At 41.7% G+C, this 15,819-nt stretch overlaps 1 protein-coding gene across 1 annotated transcript in view; it reads left to right on the forward strand.

Annotated features, from left to right (window-relative positions):
* LOC122803947 (D-glutamate cyclase, mitochondrial-like) overlaps window positions 1–15,819 on the forward strand; it is a 166,552-nt gene that overhangs the window by 87,253 nt on the left and 63,480 nt on the right. Inside the window, exon 2 of the mRNA XM_044073625.1 lies at window positions 3,726–3,877. Within this exon, the coding sequence (XP_043929560.1) occupies window positions 3,726–3,877 (152 nt within the window). The remainder of the gene's footprint in view (window positions 1–3,725; window positions 3,878–15,819) is intronic.

Here is a 15,819-nt window from a genome sequence, read left to right on the forward strand (position 1 = left end):
AACCAGCATTGAGTCTACATGGTTGCTTTATAGCTTGTTGAATAGCTCCTCCACCTTGGACTGGTTGATTAATATACAGTTCAGCTGCTTATGTTGTAATTAACATGCCACGGTGTTTACCTTGTTTGTGTGGCTGTGCATGTGTCTACACACCATGTAGAGCCACCTACTGAATACAAAATGACGTGCTACTGAGACAAGCACATGATGTAAATGGACCATTTTGGCTTTATTGAATCTGGCTGCCCAGTTTTTGCAGGGGGGCAAGTCCCTCTGCACCCCCTCACACTCCCTGATAATTATATATACTTACTCTAAGATCATGCCAACACAGGGTAAGGGCATATTCCCCAACAATGGGAATTGTTCATTCCTGTACACCTATGCACTGTCTGTTCAGTTGATCATAAATGGTGGACTAAACTGCTGTCATCCAAGCAGACATTTGACTAATGTGATGGAACCCATATTTATCTATCTATCTATCTATCTATCTATCTATCTATCTATCTATCTATCTATCTGTCTATCTATCTATCTATCTATCTATCTATCTATCTATCTATCTATCTATCTATCTGTCTGTCTATCTATCTCGCCATCTATCTACCTGCCTATCTATCTATCTATCTATCTATCTATCTATCTATCTATCTATCTATCTATCTATCTATGTCTATCTATCCATCTATATACCTGTCTATTTATCTATGAATGACTGTCTATCTATCTATCTATCTATCTATCTATCTATCTATCTATCTATCTATCTATCTATCTATGTGTTTGTGTATGTATGATGGATCAACAGAAAGAATTCTCAAATTCCCCTCAAAAAATTTCTGGAATACCATTCCATGCACTTGACCTGTCCTTATGAGGTTCATTTCAGCAAATTGCCTATAATAATTATTGTTACACTATTATTTGTCCATCTTTTTTTCCAGTGTCCTCTCAAAATTCAGGCCATTATCCCCAGCCCAGAAGTTCCATTGTAAACTAGAACATGAAACTTGGATTAGCCTTCTTCAACAAGTTAGCTCCAGAATTCCTGAAAGCTGGAACAACATCCATATGACATCCTATGCCCCTCAGAAGGAAGAGTGTCTGTAATCAGGAGACAAGCCCTTATGATATGTCTACATAAATGAGATACATCAGCTGCTCTCTGCAGATATCTCTCCATAATCCTCTTTTCCCTTTTCCATCACATTATGGAAATGCACAGAAGCTCAGTTTGTCGAACAACTTAATAATAATTTTATTGCTGCGGTAGCGTTGTCACCTCGCAGTAAGACGTTGTCCAGTTCGATTCTCAGCTAGAGCGTCTTCTGCGTGGAGACATGCATGAATGGGCGTACCTTCGTTGAAGGTTGTGCATCAGGGCTGGTAACTCGGCACGTAAAAATCAACTACCAATCATTAGCGGACCAGAGTTCCGCTGTGGTGACCCCTAACCGGGAAAAGCCAAAAAGACACAACAACAACAACTTTGCTTGCAACATAGCTTTAGAGTTAGCCATGATACAGGCACCAATTTGCTTGACACTACTGAGTATCTGAACATTATCTACATTGTAGCAAGGTTGTCAAATGCTTGACACTACTGAGTATCTGCACATTATCTACATTGTAGCAAAGTTGTCAGATCACCGTTCATATCCTTTCCCATGATACCTGACTTGGTTCTAGCTACATATGGGCTCATCCTCAGTGTCTATAGCAGATTAATTTGCTAGTGTGAATGTAGTACTGCCTTGACATTTACAGCAGATGTCCCATAGTGCTCTGTGTATGACCCCTTACTAATCACTGTGTTTATTACTGAGATGTTGGGGCATTATGTTGTTGTCCTGCATTGCTCCGTGTATGACCCCTTACTAATCACTGTGTTTATTAATGAGACATTGGAGCATTTTACTATTGCCCTAAAGTGCTCTCTGTATGACCCCTTACTAATCATTGTGTTTATTACTGAGATGTTGGGGGATTAAGCTGTTGTCCTAAAGTGCTCTGTGTATGACCCCTTACTCATTACTGTGTTCATTACTGAGATGTTGAGGCATTATGCTGTTGTTGCACTGGTTCAATTCTTACTTCTGCTGCTGTCTGTGTGATGTTTATGTCTGTTAGGTTATAGAAATACAGAAATCTATGACCTACATTTACAGTTGTGTTTTTTGGATTACCCTTTTTTCTGCCTATGTGTTTGCACAATAACTGCGTTGGCCATTCCGCCTGCTTCTGTCTGTTACTTCTCTCCCCTTCTTTACGCCACTCTGTCATGCATGTATCAGTGAACTCCTTACCACCTGCATTTGGAGAACTTCCTGTCACATGATGTGTTCTGCCTACCTCCTGTGTTTTACCATCTGTTCTTTTCTTCTTTCATCCCTCTCTGCCCTTGCCCTCCTGCCTCTCTCTTCCTTAGTCCACCTTTGGTCTCCTGTCTAGTCTTCCTATTGTTCCTCCTGTTTCCTTACATTTATACTACATCTGCACACGTTCTGTTATCTGCTTGTCGCCTACTAATGCCTCTCAGCTCCCTAGTCATTCTGTTCAGCTGAGCTGTACCTCACTTTTATCACCCCAGATCTCCTGCAGCATCTGTACCCACCCCACCACCCCACTGTCCCTTACTCACACTGCCATATCTCACAGATACAACACCTGACCTTTCTCAATCCCTCTACTCTCCGACCTAGTCTTCTTTTTTCAGTGTTTTTTTATTATAGTTTAGTTATGGTTTTATTACAAGCACTTGAGTCCCAGGCACTGAAAGACCGCTATCTCAAAACCAGGGAGTCGAGTATTTTGTAGCTCATATATGCTGCTGCTCACACTCGAACTTGAATACGAGTTTAGGCAAGTCACTGCCGCACCTTTCCTGAATACATTATTCAAGCTTGAGTGAAGTAAGTCCTGCAACCATAGGGAGGGAGGGAGTGTGACGGGGTGGAAATGTAGATCAGTGCAACAATCAGGAAGGGGATTTAGATTTAGAGAGCAGGAAGGGGATTTTAGGGTTATGGAGTAAGAAGGGAGGTTTAGGTTTGGGGATAGGGAATGGAGTTTTGGGACTAGAGAGCAGGAGAGGAGTTTTAGAATTAAGGAGTGAGGAGGGGGAGTTTTACAATTATGAACTAGAAAGGGAGTTTATAACTGGGGAGTGCTCAAGGAATTTAGGTTTACCAAATGGTGGGGGGGGGTGTTGGGGTTGGAATATTAGGTTTAGGTTGTGATTGGAGATTATAGGTTTAGGGAGGGAGAGTGGAATTTTAAAGTTAGGGAACAAGTAATTGGGTTAGGAACTGGGTGGGAATTTTAGTGTTAGAGTTAGGACTCTAGTAGAGTATACAGTTTAATAGTTTCCGATGTTGGGTGGGATAAGTAGTAAAGTAAAATCAAGCTGGTGGAATTAGATTAATTGCCTTTTCGAGTAAGTAGCAGCAAGCTAATAGCATCTAAACGTTTGGAGTAGGCAGTTTAGTTAGTTCTCCTTTTAACTATTTGAATACAACTTGTATTGATTGATGCTTAATTTACTTTTGCTTCTTCCAGCTTATTAACCCCCTTTCTGTGTACCTTTCTTGTGGAAAATGCTTGTAGGTTTGGGTCATCTGACTTCCCATTACGGTACTCTACTGCCCTTTCATTCTTGTCTTCTCCAAGAATTATGTTATTTTTCTATTTAATATTACTTATCTTTTTTGTTTAATTTTAAGGCTTCTCTGACTGGGGACGTTATGCTGTTGCCTGTGCCTTGTATATTCTGAGTTCTTGTGAAATACATGACCGTTACCTAAGGAAAGCAGTTGGGTTCCCTAGAAAAACACAGATGAACAATTTGGCTTCTGCACTCCCATCTGTTAATAAGGTATGTTGTCACTTTTATGAAACTCATTTTTTTTTTGTATTACAAAAAACTGAATTGCAGATATGGTTTCCTTGGTGACAGTCCAGTGGACTCCTGACATGCATTTACTACTTACAATGTTGAGCTAAATTCATTCTGTTTTTTTTTTTTCAAGGCAGAACCATTGATTGAATCCTACAACTGTCTTTCTCTTGTTTCCTCGACTTTGTAATTGAATGATTTTTTTTTTTTTTGTGCAGCAGAAGAAATTTGGATTTTGAAATTTGGGGAGATCTGCACCATTTATGCCAAAGTTTTTGGAGTTACTCAACTAAAATGAACAGTATAAATGAGTGAGATAGGCCCTACCTGCCTTTATATACTAGAATCCCTTGGTCGGTGATGGAATACATGAAATGATACAGTACTCATTGTTAATGGAGCCACCTATACTGAGCCAGGAGATATAACAACCCTACTGAGAGACAAATTCAGCTTCAACTTTGCCCCTCTCTCCCCCTCAACATCCCCTCAGGAAATACAATCAAATATAACTTCTCCTGCTGTCTCTAGGGAACATGTCCACAGTGTTCTCTTTAAGGCAAAGAGCACTGTATCAATGGGCCCAGACAAGATCCCAGGATGCCTTCTAAATAACATGAAATGTGATCTATCAGGCCCTGTGAAATTGCTGACTGTAACCTCCTGACAGGCTTTGTGTCTCAAGAATGGAGAACAGCAACAGTCATCCCTCTGCACAAAAGAGGTCCATCTACAGACCCTGGAAACTACAGACCTATAAGTCTCATTAGACTTGTATGTAAAGCCATGGAAAGAATTATCATGGAAATGATCAATAATGACATAGTAAACCTCCAGACTCTGCACCTGACCCAATTTGGTTTCATCAAGGGCAGGTTATGCTTACTCAGCCTAGTGGACTTCTTTGAGAAGGTCACCAAAGCAATGGATGAGGGCAAAAGATTACCATTTCTTTGGAACAGGCTCTCGATCCATGTGAAGCAGAGTTCTTCCCTAACCCAATTCAAGTGTAACTTGTACAATTAGATAGGGAACAGGAAATTCATCCCAGGTTTGGCACCTATGTCTCTAATGGACACAGGCAGCCTGTAAATGGTTCATGTCCCAAGCCCCTGCTTACACTTGTCAAGGGTACCAAAACTTGTCAGAGATTTGGGATGCATGTCCAGGCTTTAAAAAAGTCCTAGTGGTCATTAGCTTAGTACACACCTATGAACCTATGAAAATGGAATTACAATGTTTTTGTTCGTGCCACTAAGAGATGCTGATCACCAGTCTGCTTAGCGTTGTTGTGTAGCACCTGCATAAGTAGAACAGCAATGCCTAACACAGTTATTGTTTATTCATAGGTTTGTCTCTCTGGAGTAAAGAAATCTTGTTTTTTTTGATTGGCATTTTCATCAACAAAGTTAAAGAATAAACCCAAAGGGCTATGCAAATGCTGCTACTGAGGCTTACTCCGCTGGGGAGAAAACTCCGCCAAAATGTTTTGTTTTTTTTTTTTGCAAATTATTAGTGACAGCCAAGAACCTCATCTGAGAATCTGAGGTTCAAATTATAGCTTTTTGTTTTATCATATTGGACATTTTAACAGCAGTGGTATGACTGCAGCAGGAATATATATGTTCGCGAGCATATCACTCAAATCTAAATGCAGTCACCAATGCCTACAACATTTCACAGACTAAGGACTGTGTTACCATGCCCTGTACTTAAAAAGAGAATCTACCTTGAAAGAAAAAATAAAGAATCAGACAAAATTGCAGTAACTGCATTACCACTGTCGTTTCAGGGCCCACAGGCTGATAATGTACTGCTACAGTTAAACCATGTGTATCTAGCATGGCAATACAACTGAAATTTAGTCTTACTCATAATTAATTTTTTCTTTGATGGGAAATTATATTTATAGGGTATGGCAGTGGCATCTTTTGCCCCCAGTTATAACAATATTTTAATGAATTTCCTAGAATTTTAGTAAGCAGACATTTCTCCATTTTTTTCAGAAATATTTGTAATCAATAAAAGGGAAGCCCTTACTGAGGTTACTTGTGATATGAGTCTTATTGTTTTTTTTCAGATCTGTCCCTATGCAGTCCAAAAGAATGTGGAATCCATTAAACATAGGTTCATAGGTTCATAGGAGGTTATTTGGCTAACAGCCATAGAGCCATTACAAGCCTAGCTAAGTTAATCTCAAGTATCCCCATTTGTTCTTTTTGGGTAGTTCATAGAACTAATTTATGAACAGAGTGGGTCTGTGATCAACACCAGCTACACCTGTCCATGAGATACATGGGTGCCACCCCAGGGGCAAATTTGTGGTCTCCCATCCAATTATCTAGGTTACATTTGAATAGGGTCAGTGAGGAACTCTGTTTTGTGTGAATAGGAAATGTATTCCATATAAGCAGCAGTCTCTGGGAGACATAACTACCTCTCCAGCATGTTCTGTTAATGTCACAGGCTAGGTTGAGATCCCCAGACTGAGTGAGTCTTGTACCATATGACATTTGGATGTGCAACATTTCCATTAGCGTGGGGTCGGAGATTGCCCTGTCAGACAGGCACAAGTCAACTCTCAGCAGCTTATAACATACAGAGTAAAGTGACAGGGCTTTCAGCCTGTCCATGTAAGTCATGGTTTGGTGTCTCTGTATTTTCTTAGTGAGAAACCTCTGAGGTCTCTTCAGCTGCTGCAGGTGTCTGCTGAGGTACATGCAAAAGTGTGCATTATACTCTGTTAGTGGTCTGATGAGGGTCAAGTACAATGGAGTTATAGCATCCTTTAACTGGATGCTATGCCATTGTTTATGAGGTGTGCTATGTAGAAGGCTTTCCTTACCACTGTGGAAGCTTAGTGGTCAAAGTTCTAATTACTATCAACATGTGTTCCCAAGTCTCACACCACTGGGTTGGAACTCGGGGGGGGGGGGTGTTGTCAATACTGTAATTTATAGGGAATCCCGTTTTGCCAAATGGAATAATCATGCATTTTTGTTGCATTTAGTTTTAGACCATGGCTTTGGCACTAATCATTTGTTTGTGTTAGCCCTTCTTGTAATATAATGACATAGTTGGGGGACTCGATGATTGCTCCTAGTTTGCAATCATCAGCAAACTTGGTGAGCCAGAGGTCATCTACTTTGGCCTGGATTTCTGAGAAATAGATGCCAAGCAGTGAGGGGCCCAGCACAGACTGCTGTGGTACTCCACTGGTGATGGGTCTACTGGTGGAGGTGGAGTCACCAATTTTGACAGTGTGAATCCTGTCGGTGAGCCATCTGGCTACCCATCTAATAAAGTAAGGGTTAATACCCAGCTGGGAGAGTTTCTCAATGATGTCAGAGTGGGGGATTGTGTCAAAAGCCTTGGCAAGGTCAGGGTAGGCTGTGTGCACTGTCTTACATTTGTCCATGGCTTTGGTGACATTCTCAAAGAGTTCTACCAGGTTTAATAAGCATGATCTGCTCTTAACAAACCCAAACTGGGTTGGGTCCAACATTTGGAGGTTGCCTATGTCCTTGTTGATAAGGTCCATGATAATTCTTTCCCTGGCCTTGCAGATGAGGCTTGTTAGACTTATGGGTCTGTACTTCCCAGGGTCAGTTGATGCCCCCCCCCCCCTTTGTGCAGGAGGATTACTGTTGTTGTTCTCCATTTTGCAAGAACATAGCCAGTTCACAAGTTATGACTAAAGAGAATGCTAAGTAGCTCCACTAGGTATTGTTTTAGATTGTTTAGTAAACAACCTGAGATATTACCTGGTCCAACTGAGGCCATGTTTTTGGCCTTGGCAAGCTCAGAGATGACCTATTCTCTAGAGATGCTAGGCAGAGGGCTGGTGTCATGTATGCTTTGGGATATGTTAGGTGGGAGTAGGGGGTGAAGTTTGCACTGAATCTGTCAGCTACCAGGTTGACAATATCTTCCAGTGTAGTATGAGTGATCCCATCTACAATCAGTTTGGCACATAGCTGGGAACTTCCTTTTACACTACAGACATAGTTAAAAAATGCCTTATGATTATCCTTGCTAGGGATGAGATTTTAGTTTCATCAGTTGCTTTAGAAGTCTTTACAAGATTTCTAATTTTCTTGTTTAGGCTTAGGAGGGAACTCTACCTCTGCAGAGTGATATCCCTCTTGCTTTTGGACAACAGTTTCTTCCTTTTGCTATATAATCTGTTTATACTTGAACCTACCATGGTGGATTGTTTTTACAGGAAGATCTGGTTCTGGTCCAGTCAGGTACAGCAGAGTCCATACAATTGCTTAAGTGTTTGTACAGGGCATTTGCGTACAGTTCTGCATAGTGATCATTGATGTCTGCCATTGCGAGTGCTATGAAGCTTTTTATACCTTTACTTAGTGGGCTGTATTTAGCTTTGGTAAAGATTTTTATAATTTTTGTTCCTGAAAGATGTCAGTTACAGCAGTTACTTCTGTGATGATAGAAGGTAATGACAGACATGCCAGCAGAAGTAGGGCAGTGGATATGTAACATATGCCAGCAGAGCTAGCTAGAATTTTGTAATGAATTATATGTCATTTGTATATCAAACTGATCTGTACAGATGCTTATGTTGAAAATCTATTTGTAAAGCTTCTTCTTCTCTTTTGGCTGTTCCCATTAGGGGTCGCCACAGTGGATCATCTGTTTCCATTTCTTCCTGTCCCTGGCATCATGCTCTGTCATACCAGCCACCTGCATGTCCTCTCTCACCACATCCATAAACCTTATCTTAGGCCTTCCTCTTTTCCTCTTACCTGGCAGTTCCATCGTTAGCATCCTTTTCCCAATATACCCAGCATCACTCCTCAGCACATGTCCAGACCAATGCAATCTCGCCTCTCTGACTTTGTCTCCAAACCATCCAACCTGAGCTGACCCTCTAATATAATGATTCCTAATCCTGTCCATCCTTGTCACACCCAGTGCAAATCTTAACAACTATAACTCTGCCACTTCCATCTCTGACTCCTGCCTTTTTGTCAATGCCACTGTCTCCAACCCATACAACATAACTGGTCTCACTACCCTCTTGTAGGCCTTCCCTTTTACTATTACTGGTACCCGTCTGTCACAAATCACTCCTGACACTCTTCTCCACCCATTCCACCCTGCCTGTACTCTCTTCTTCACCTCTCTTCCACACTCACCATTACTCTGAACTGTTGATACCAAGTACTTAAACTCATCCACCTTCGCCATCTCTACTCCCTGCATCCTCACCATTCCTCTGTCCTCCCTCTCATTGACACGCATATATTCTGTCTTAGTCCTGCTGACCTTCATTCCTCTCCTCTCTAGAGCATATCACCACCTCTCCAGGGTCTCCACAACCTGCTCTCTACTATCACTACAGATCACAATGTCATCTGCAAACATCATAGTCCATGGAGCCTCCTGTCTGATCTAGTCTGTCAACCTGTCCATCACCATTGCAAATAAGAAAGGCCTCAGAGCTGATCCTTGGTGTAATCCCACCTCTACCTTAAACACATCTGCCACTCCCACTGCAGACCTCACCACTGTCACACTACCCTCATACATATCCTGTACCACTCTTACATACTTCTCTGCACACTCCTGACTTCCTCATACAATACCACAACTCCTCTCTAGGCACCCTATCATATGCTTTCTCCAAGTCCACAAAGACACAATGCAACTCCTTCTGACTTTCTCTATATTTCTCCATCAACACTCACAGAGCACTCACAGAGCAAACACCTCATCTGTACTCCTCTTTCCCAGCATGAAACCATACTGCTAATCACTAATCATCGCCTCCCTTCTTAACCTAGCTTCCACTACTCTTTTCCATAACTTCAAGCTGTGACTGATCAGTTTTATCCCTCTGTAGTTACTACAGCTCTGCACATCACACTTATTCTTAAAAATAGGTACCAACACACTTTTTCTTCACTCCTTAGGCATCCTCTGACTTTACAAGATTTCATTAAACAATCTGGTTAAAAAACCCACTGCCATTTCTCCTAAGCACCTCCATGCTTCCACTGGAATGTCATCTGGACCAACAGCCTTTCCATTCTTCATCCTCTTCATATCTGTCCTTACTTCCTCCTTACTAATCTGTTTCAATTCCTGAATCACTATCCCTACGTCATCCAACCTTTTCTCTCGCTCATTCACTTCATTCATCAGCCCCTCAAAGTACTCTATCCATCTGCTCAACATACTCTCCTCGCTTGGGAGTACATTTCCCTCACTATCCTTTATCACCCTTACCTGCTGCATATCTTTCCCAGCTTGGTCCCTCTGTGTAGCCAATTGGTACAGGACTTTTTCTCCCTCTTTAGTGTCCAACCTTTCATACAATTCTCCATATGCCTTATCCTTAGCCTTCACCACCTCTCTCTTCGCCATGCTCCTCATTTCCTTATACTCCTGTCTACTTTCTTCATCTCTCTCACAATCCCACTTCTTCTTCGTCAGCCTCTTCCTCTGTATGCTCTCCTGTACTTCCTCATTCCACCTCCTTCCTCTATCCAGACGTCCCACCAAGCACCTTTCTAGCTGTCTCCCTTATCATTTCTGCTGTAGTTACCCAGCTATTCGGTAACTCTTCACTGCCCCACAGTGCCTGTTTTAACTCTTTCCTGAACTCCACCTCACAATCACCCTTTTTCATCTTCTGCCATTTGATCCTTGGCACTGCTCTCACACTTGTCTTCCTCTTCTTGCTCACCATCATCCTACAGACCACCATTCTATGCTGCCTAACTACACTTTCCCCGGTCACCACTTTGCAGTCTCCAATCTCCTTCAGACTGGCCCTCTACATGGGGTATAATTCACCTGTGTGCATCTTCCTCCACTCTTGTATGTTACCCTATGCTTCTCCTTCTTCTTAAAGTACGTAGTCACCACAGACACATTCATCCTTTTCGCAAAAACCACTACCATCTGACCTTCTGCATTCCCCTGTTTAACACCATACCTACCCATCACTTCCTCATCCCCTCTGTTCCCTTCACCAACATGCCCATTGAAATCCGCACCAATCACCAGTCTCTCACCCTTGGGTACACTCACCACCACTTCATCCAGCTCACTCCAAATGTTTTATTTCTCATCCATTGCACACCCAAGTATGCACTAACAACATTAATCATTACATCATTCATTTCCAGCTTCATAAACATCACTCTATCTGACACTCTTTTCACCTCCAAAACACTCTTGACATACTGTTCATTCAGGATAACCCCTACCCCATTTCTCCTCCCATTCACACCATGATAAAACAATTTGAACCCACCTCCTATACACCTGGCCTTACTCCCCTTCCATCTGGTCCCTTGTACACAATATACCAACCTTCCTTCTCTCCATCATATCAGCTAGCTCTCTCCCTATACCAGTCATACTGCCAACATTCAAAGTTCCTACCTTCACTACTACACTCCTAACCTTCCTCCTCTCTTTCTGCTTTTGGGCATGCCTTCCCCCTCTTCTTCTCCTTCAGCCAACAGTAGCCCAATTTCCGCCAGCACCTGTTAGCTATCAGTAATGGTGGTGGTCGTTGTTAACCCGGGCCACCACCAATCTGGTATGGAAATCTGTATTGTTGTCTGCATATGTTATTTGGCAGAGGTTTTAACAGACAACTGGTGCCAGAGCCATGGCCTCAAGCTAAATGGCAAAAAGTGTATAGTCATCCCCTTCGGCAAAAACAGCACAAATTACCACATAGATGGTAATCCATTAAGTACGGAATAAGTAATTAGGGACCTGGGGACCCAAGTTGATAGCAATCTCTCATTCGACAACCACGTGGCCAAAGTGGTTAGAAAAACATTTTATATAGCCCACATAATCATGAAGGGATTCACATCTAGATCAGGGGAGGTCATCGTGCCTCTTTACTCATCCCTCAACAGGCCCATAATTGAGTACAATGCCCCTTTTGGGATGTACCTTACCAGACACCTGCAGCAACTGGAAAGACCCCAAAAGTACCTCACCAAGAGGATCAAAGGGCTCAAACAGATGCCATATGCTGCCGGTTAAAGAAACTCCAGCTCTACTCAGTGGCATACCGCCTGCTCAGAGGCGATCTGTGCCTGACATATAAACCCATGTCCAACCCGGAATTAATGGACATGCTGCACCTCAGAAAATCCAAATCCCATCGAGCTACACGCTCGAGAGACTTGAACCTCAGCACTGAAATAAATAGGACATGCTGGAGGACAGATTCATAACCCAGAGGCTCCCTTCACTCTGGAATAAAATCCCAGTCCAGGTTAGGCAGAGTCCCTCATTGACTCTCTTCAAGAGGAATCTTGATGAGTGGATCGGAGATCATAGATTTACTCTGGGTATCACTTCTGTGTCACTGTTAGACAGAGGCACAGTATACTAACCTCGAAAAAGGGCATAGCAAAATTCATTTAAAATGGGTGGCGAAAGCCAAACACACTCTGGCTAGGCTTGTAAATGCCCTAGGACAGATAGCCTAGTATGAACCTATGAACCTATGAACCTATGGATGCCCTTCCTGACAATACAATATGTATTTGTAAAGTGGCCTGTGTTAAAATGTATCAATAGTGTGCCCTGCTGGAAAGAAAAGAAATGTACATGCATTATTGTAACTTAATTAAATGTATATGTTTTAACAGAGGATACTGGAATAGAAGAGGTTAATCTCAGTCCAGCCAACTTTAAAATACATCTGAAATTAAATTACTTTATGGGTTAAGCCATAAAGATATTATTTCACAGATTCGAATGAAGCCAGAGACCCAGTTTCTGTGCTAGAGAATATTTTGTATCTCCTGTAGGAAGGGTGGAATGGTTTTATTGTTTTATGGCTTCCAGATGCTTTAATAAAACTTAGCTAAAGGTCTAGTGTGTATTGGAGCACATAGGTGCTAAACACTGACAGCTACTAGTGATGGGGGATAGTGCAGAAAACAGAGTCAGATGATTAGATGTGTGTGATATCATTCTGTAAGCCAGAAATAATATTTAGGTATTAGTAGGAGATTGTTCTCTGTCTTGGATTGGACAAGGAACACTCACCCACTTCATCTTGCTTTGCACTAGTAAGTGACCAGGGATAGTGATTCTCTAAATCAGTTAGAAAAGTATAGTGAGAACAGTTAAGTATTGTTTCCCTGTAACTGTGTGAATCATTCCAGCTGTGTTATTTTAAATATTTCTTGTGACTGAAAGTCTGGTGTTCATTGTAAATAAATATTTAGTATTTTCATGTTTTTTATTATTTATTATTAAATATATTAGGCTTCTCATTGTCACTGGTCCTTTTAGAAAAATATTTAAGTGTTGAGAGTATTTACATATATTTATTTGGTGATAACTCTAGCCACTTCTGAAAGCCTTGCTGTTTGGTCAACATTACCATTTGTATTAATATTAACTTTACTATGCATAATTGGATAACTTTTTAAGAGTCTTTAGTCTGGGAACAGTTGGTAGAGTGGGTAATCTGTGCCAGCATTTCCATGTGTGTGTGTGTGTGTGTGTGTGTGTGTGTGTGTGTGTGTGTGTGTGTGTGTGTGTGTGTGTGTGTGTGTGTGTGTGTGTGTGTGAAAATTAAATATCATAGTGTGTGTGCGTCAGCAATAGAGAGCAGGGACATGATGCACTGGTTTCACCGAGAGGGTGCTGAACACAGCTGTGCCAGTGGAGATCCTTATTGGGGACCTGGAGGGAGACAGAGAGAGAAATCCAGACCCCGGGATGACTGTGTTCTCTGTGTGCTCTTAAGTGAAATTGTGCTTGATGCAAAGAGCTCTGCATCTGGAAATACTGAGTGTATCTATTTGTATTCCAAGTGAACTTCCCTCTCCAGTGTCAGTGGTAAGGATTCAGGCTCCTTGATTACTGGCTTTTCACACACACACACACACACACACACACACACACACAAACACCTGGGAAAGGGTGGCACAGATTACCACTTTACCTACTTTGCCCAGACTATAAGGTAGATTTGCTGCCACTGGTCAGTTACTATAAGGCTCTTAAAAGAGTTTCCAATTATGCTGAGTGAAGTTAATCTTAAAACAAATGGCAACATATTCAATAATAAATAATTAAAGAACATGAAAATACTAAATATTTATTTACAGTAAACACCAGAGTCCAGTCACAAGGAATATTAAAAATAACACAACTGGCAAGATTCACACAGTTACAGAAAAACAATACTTAACTGTTCTCACTATACTTTCCTAACTAATTTAGAGAATTACTATTCCTGGTCATGTACTAGTGCAAACCAAGATGAAGTGGGTGAGTGGTCCTTGTCCGATCCAAGACAGAAAACTGAGAACAATGTCCTACTAATATCTAAATATTATTTCTGGTTTACAGAATGACATCACATGCATCTGGTCATCTGACTCTGTTTCCCGCACAATCCCCTATCACTAGAAGCTGTCAGTGTTTAGCACCTATGTGCTCCAATACACACCAGACTTTTAGCTAAGTTTAATAAAAGCATCTGGAAGGCATAAAACAATAAAACCATTCCACTCTTCCTACAGGAGATACAAACTATTTCTCTAGTATTTAATTCAGTTACAATAATGCATGTACATTTCTTTTCATTCCAGCAGAGCACACTGTTAATACATTTTAACACAAACAGCTTTACAAATAAATTTTTCAACACAAGCATCTGTACAAAATCAATTTGATATACAAGTGAAATATAATTCTTTACAAAATTCCAGGTAGCTGTGCTGCCATATGTTACACATCCACTGCCCTACTTCTTCTGGTAAGGCTGGCAGTACTGCCTATTGTCACAACTTAAAATGAGACTGATTTGTGGTCTGACCTAACCAGGGAGAGCATCACACATGGGGAAGTACAGTGACCTGCCATGTTGGTGAATACTGTGTCCAGAACATTAGAGCCCCAAGTGGGGGTGCAGACTATGTGTTCCAGAGCATTTGTGCTAACAAAGTCCAGGAACCTCTGGGTGAGCGTGTTTTTGCTCGTGTATGTCTCCTAGTCTATGGAAGGATAGTTGAAATCTCCCATGACTAAGGTGTTGGACTGTATGGTGAGGGATTCCAGTAAATTGAGGAAGGCAGTGTGCTTGTTCTGCTTCATGGTGCAGGATCTATAGCTAGTAATGATGTGGTATGGTACTTTTCAGGTAGTTAATTGGACATGGAGAAGTCCAAGAGAGTCATACTGTTTGACTAGTCTTGAAATGTATTTGTTTTTAATGAAGATGGATACACCTCCACCTTTGGTTCCTTCATGCTCATTTTGAGGTCTGAATGTGTGGAAGGCATTGTAGTCTTGGACAACCAGGGTGCTCTCAGGGGCCTTGAACCATGTCTAGGTAACTGCATAGACATTTATTTATTTAACATTTGTTTACCGGGAAAGTCCAACTTGGAATAAAGCCAATTTTCAGCAGAGGCCTGGGGAGAAATGCTCCAGATGCATGTCTTTGTAATGTGGGAGGAAACCAGAGTACCCAGAGAAAACCCACATGAATGCAGGGAGGACTTGCAGTCTCCACACAGAAGGCACTCCAGCTGAGAATCGAACTGGAGAACCTCTTGCTGTGAGGTGACAATGCTACCACTGCACCACTGCACCATCCATGACATCAGCATCCTCCAAGGTGAGGGGTGCTTCCACGGAGTGCAGTTTCATGTTTATACTCCTAGCATTAAGCAGCATGACCCTGAGTTTGTCTTGATTAGATTTTGTTACAATGGAAAATTTGTTGTTTTGACATTGCCTAAAAACGGCACTATGGGATAAGCAAAGGCTTTTTCCAGTATCTGAAGCCCTAGGGAGGGGACAGGTGCAGAAAATCTCTTCCAAAGCAGCAAGGTCTGTCTACTATATCCTACCAAGCTGACAGATGCTGGATCCCCTGGACTGACACCAGA

The sequence above is a fragment of the Protopterus annectens genome, chromosome 6.part0 (assembly GCF_019279795.1).
Source record: "Protopterus annectens isolate FY-2018-M chromosome 6.part0, PAN1.0, whole genome shotgun sequence".
In the NCBI taxonomy this organism is placed as follows: domain Eukaryota; kingdom Metazoa; phylum Chordata; order Ceratodontiformes; family Protopteridae; genus Protopterus; species Protopterus annectens.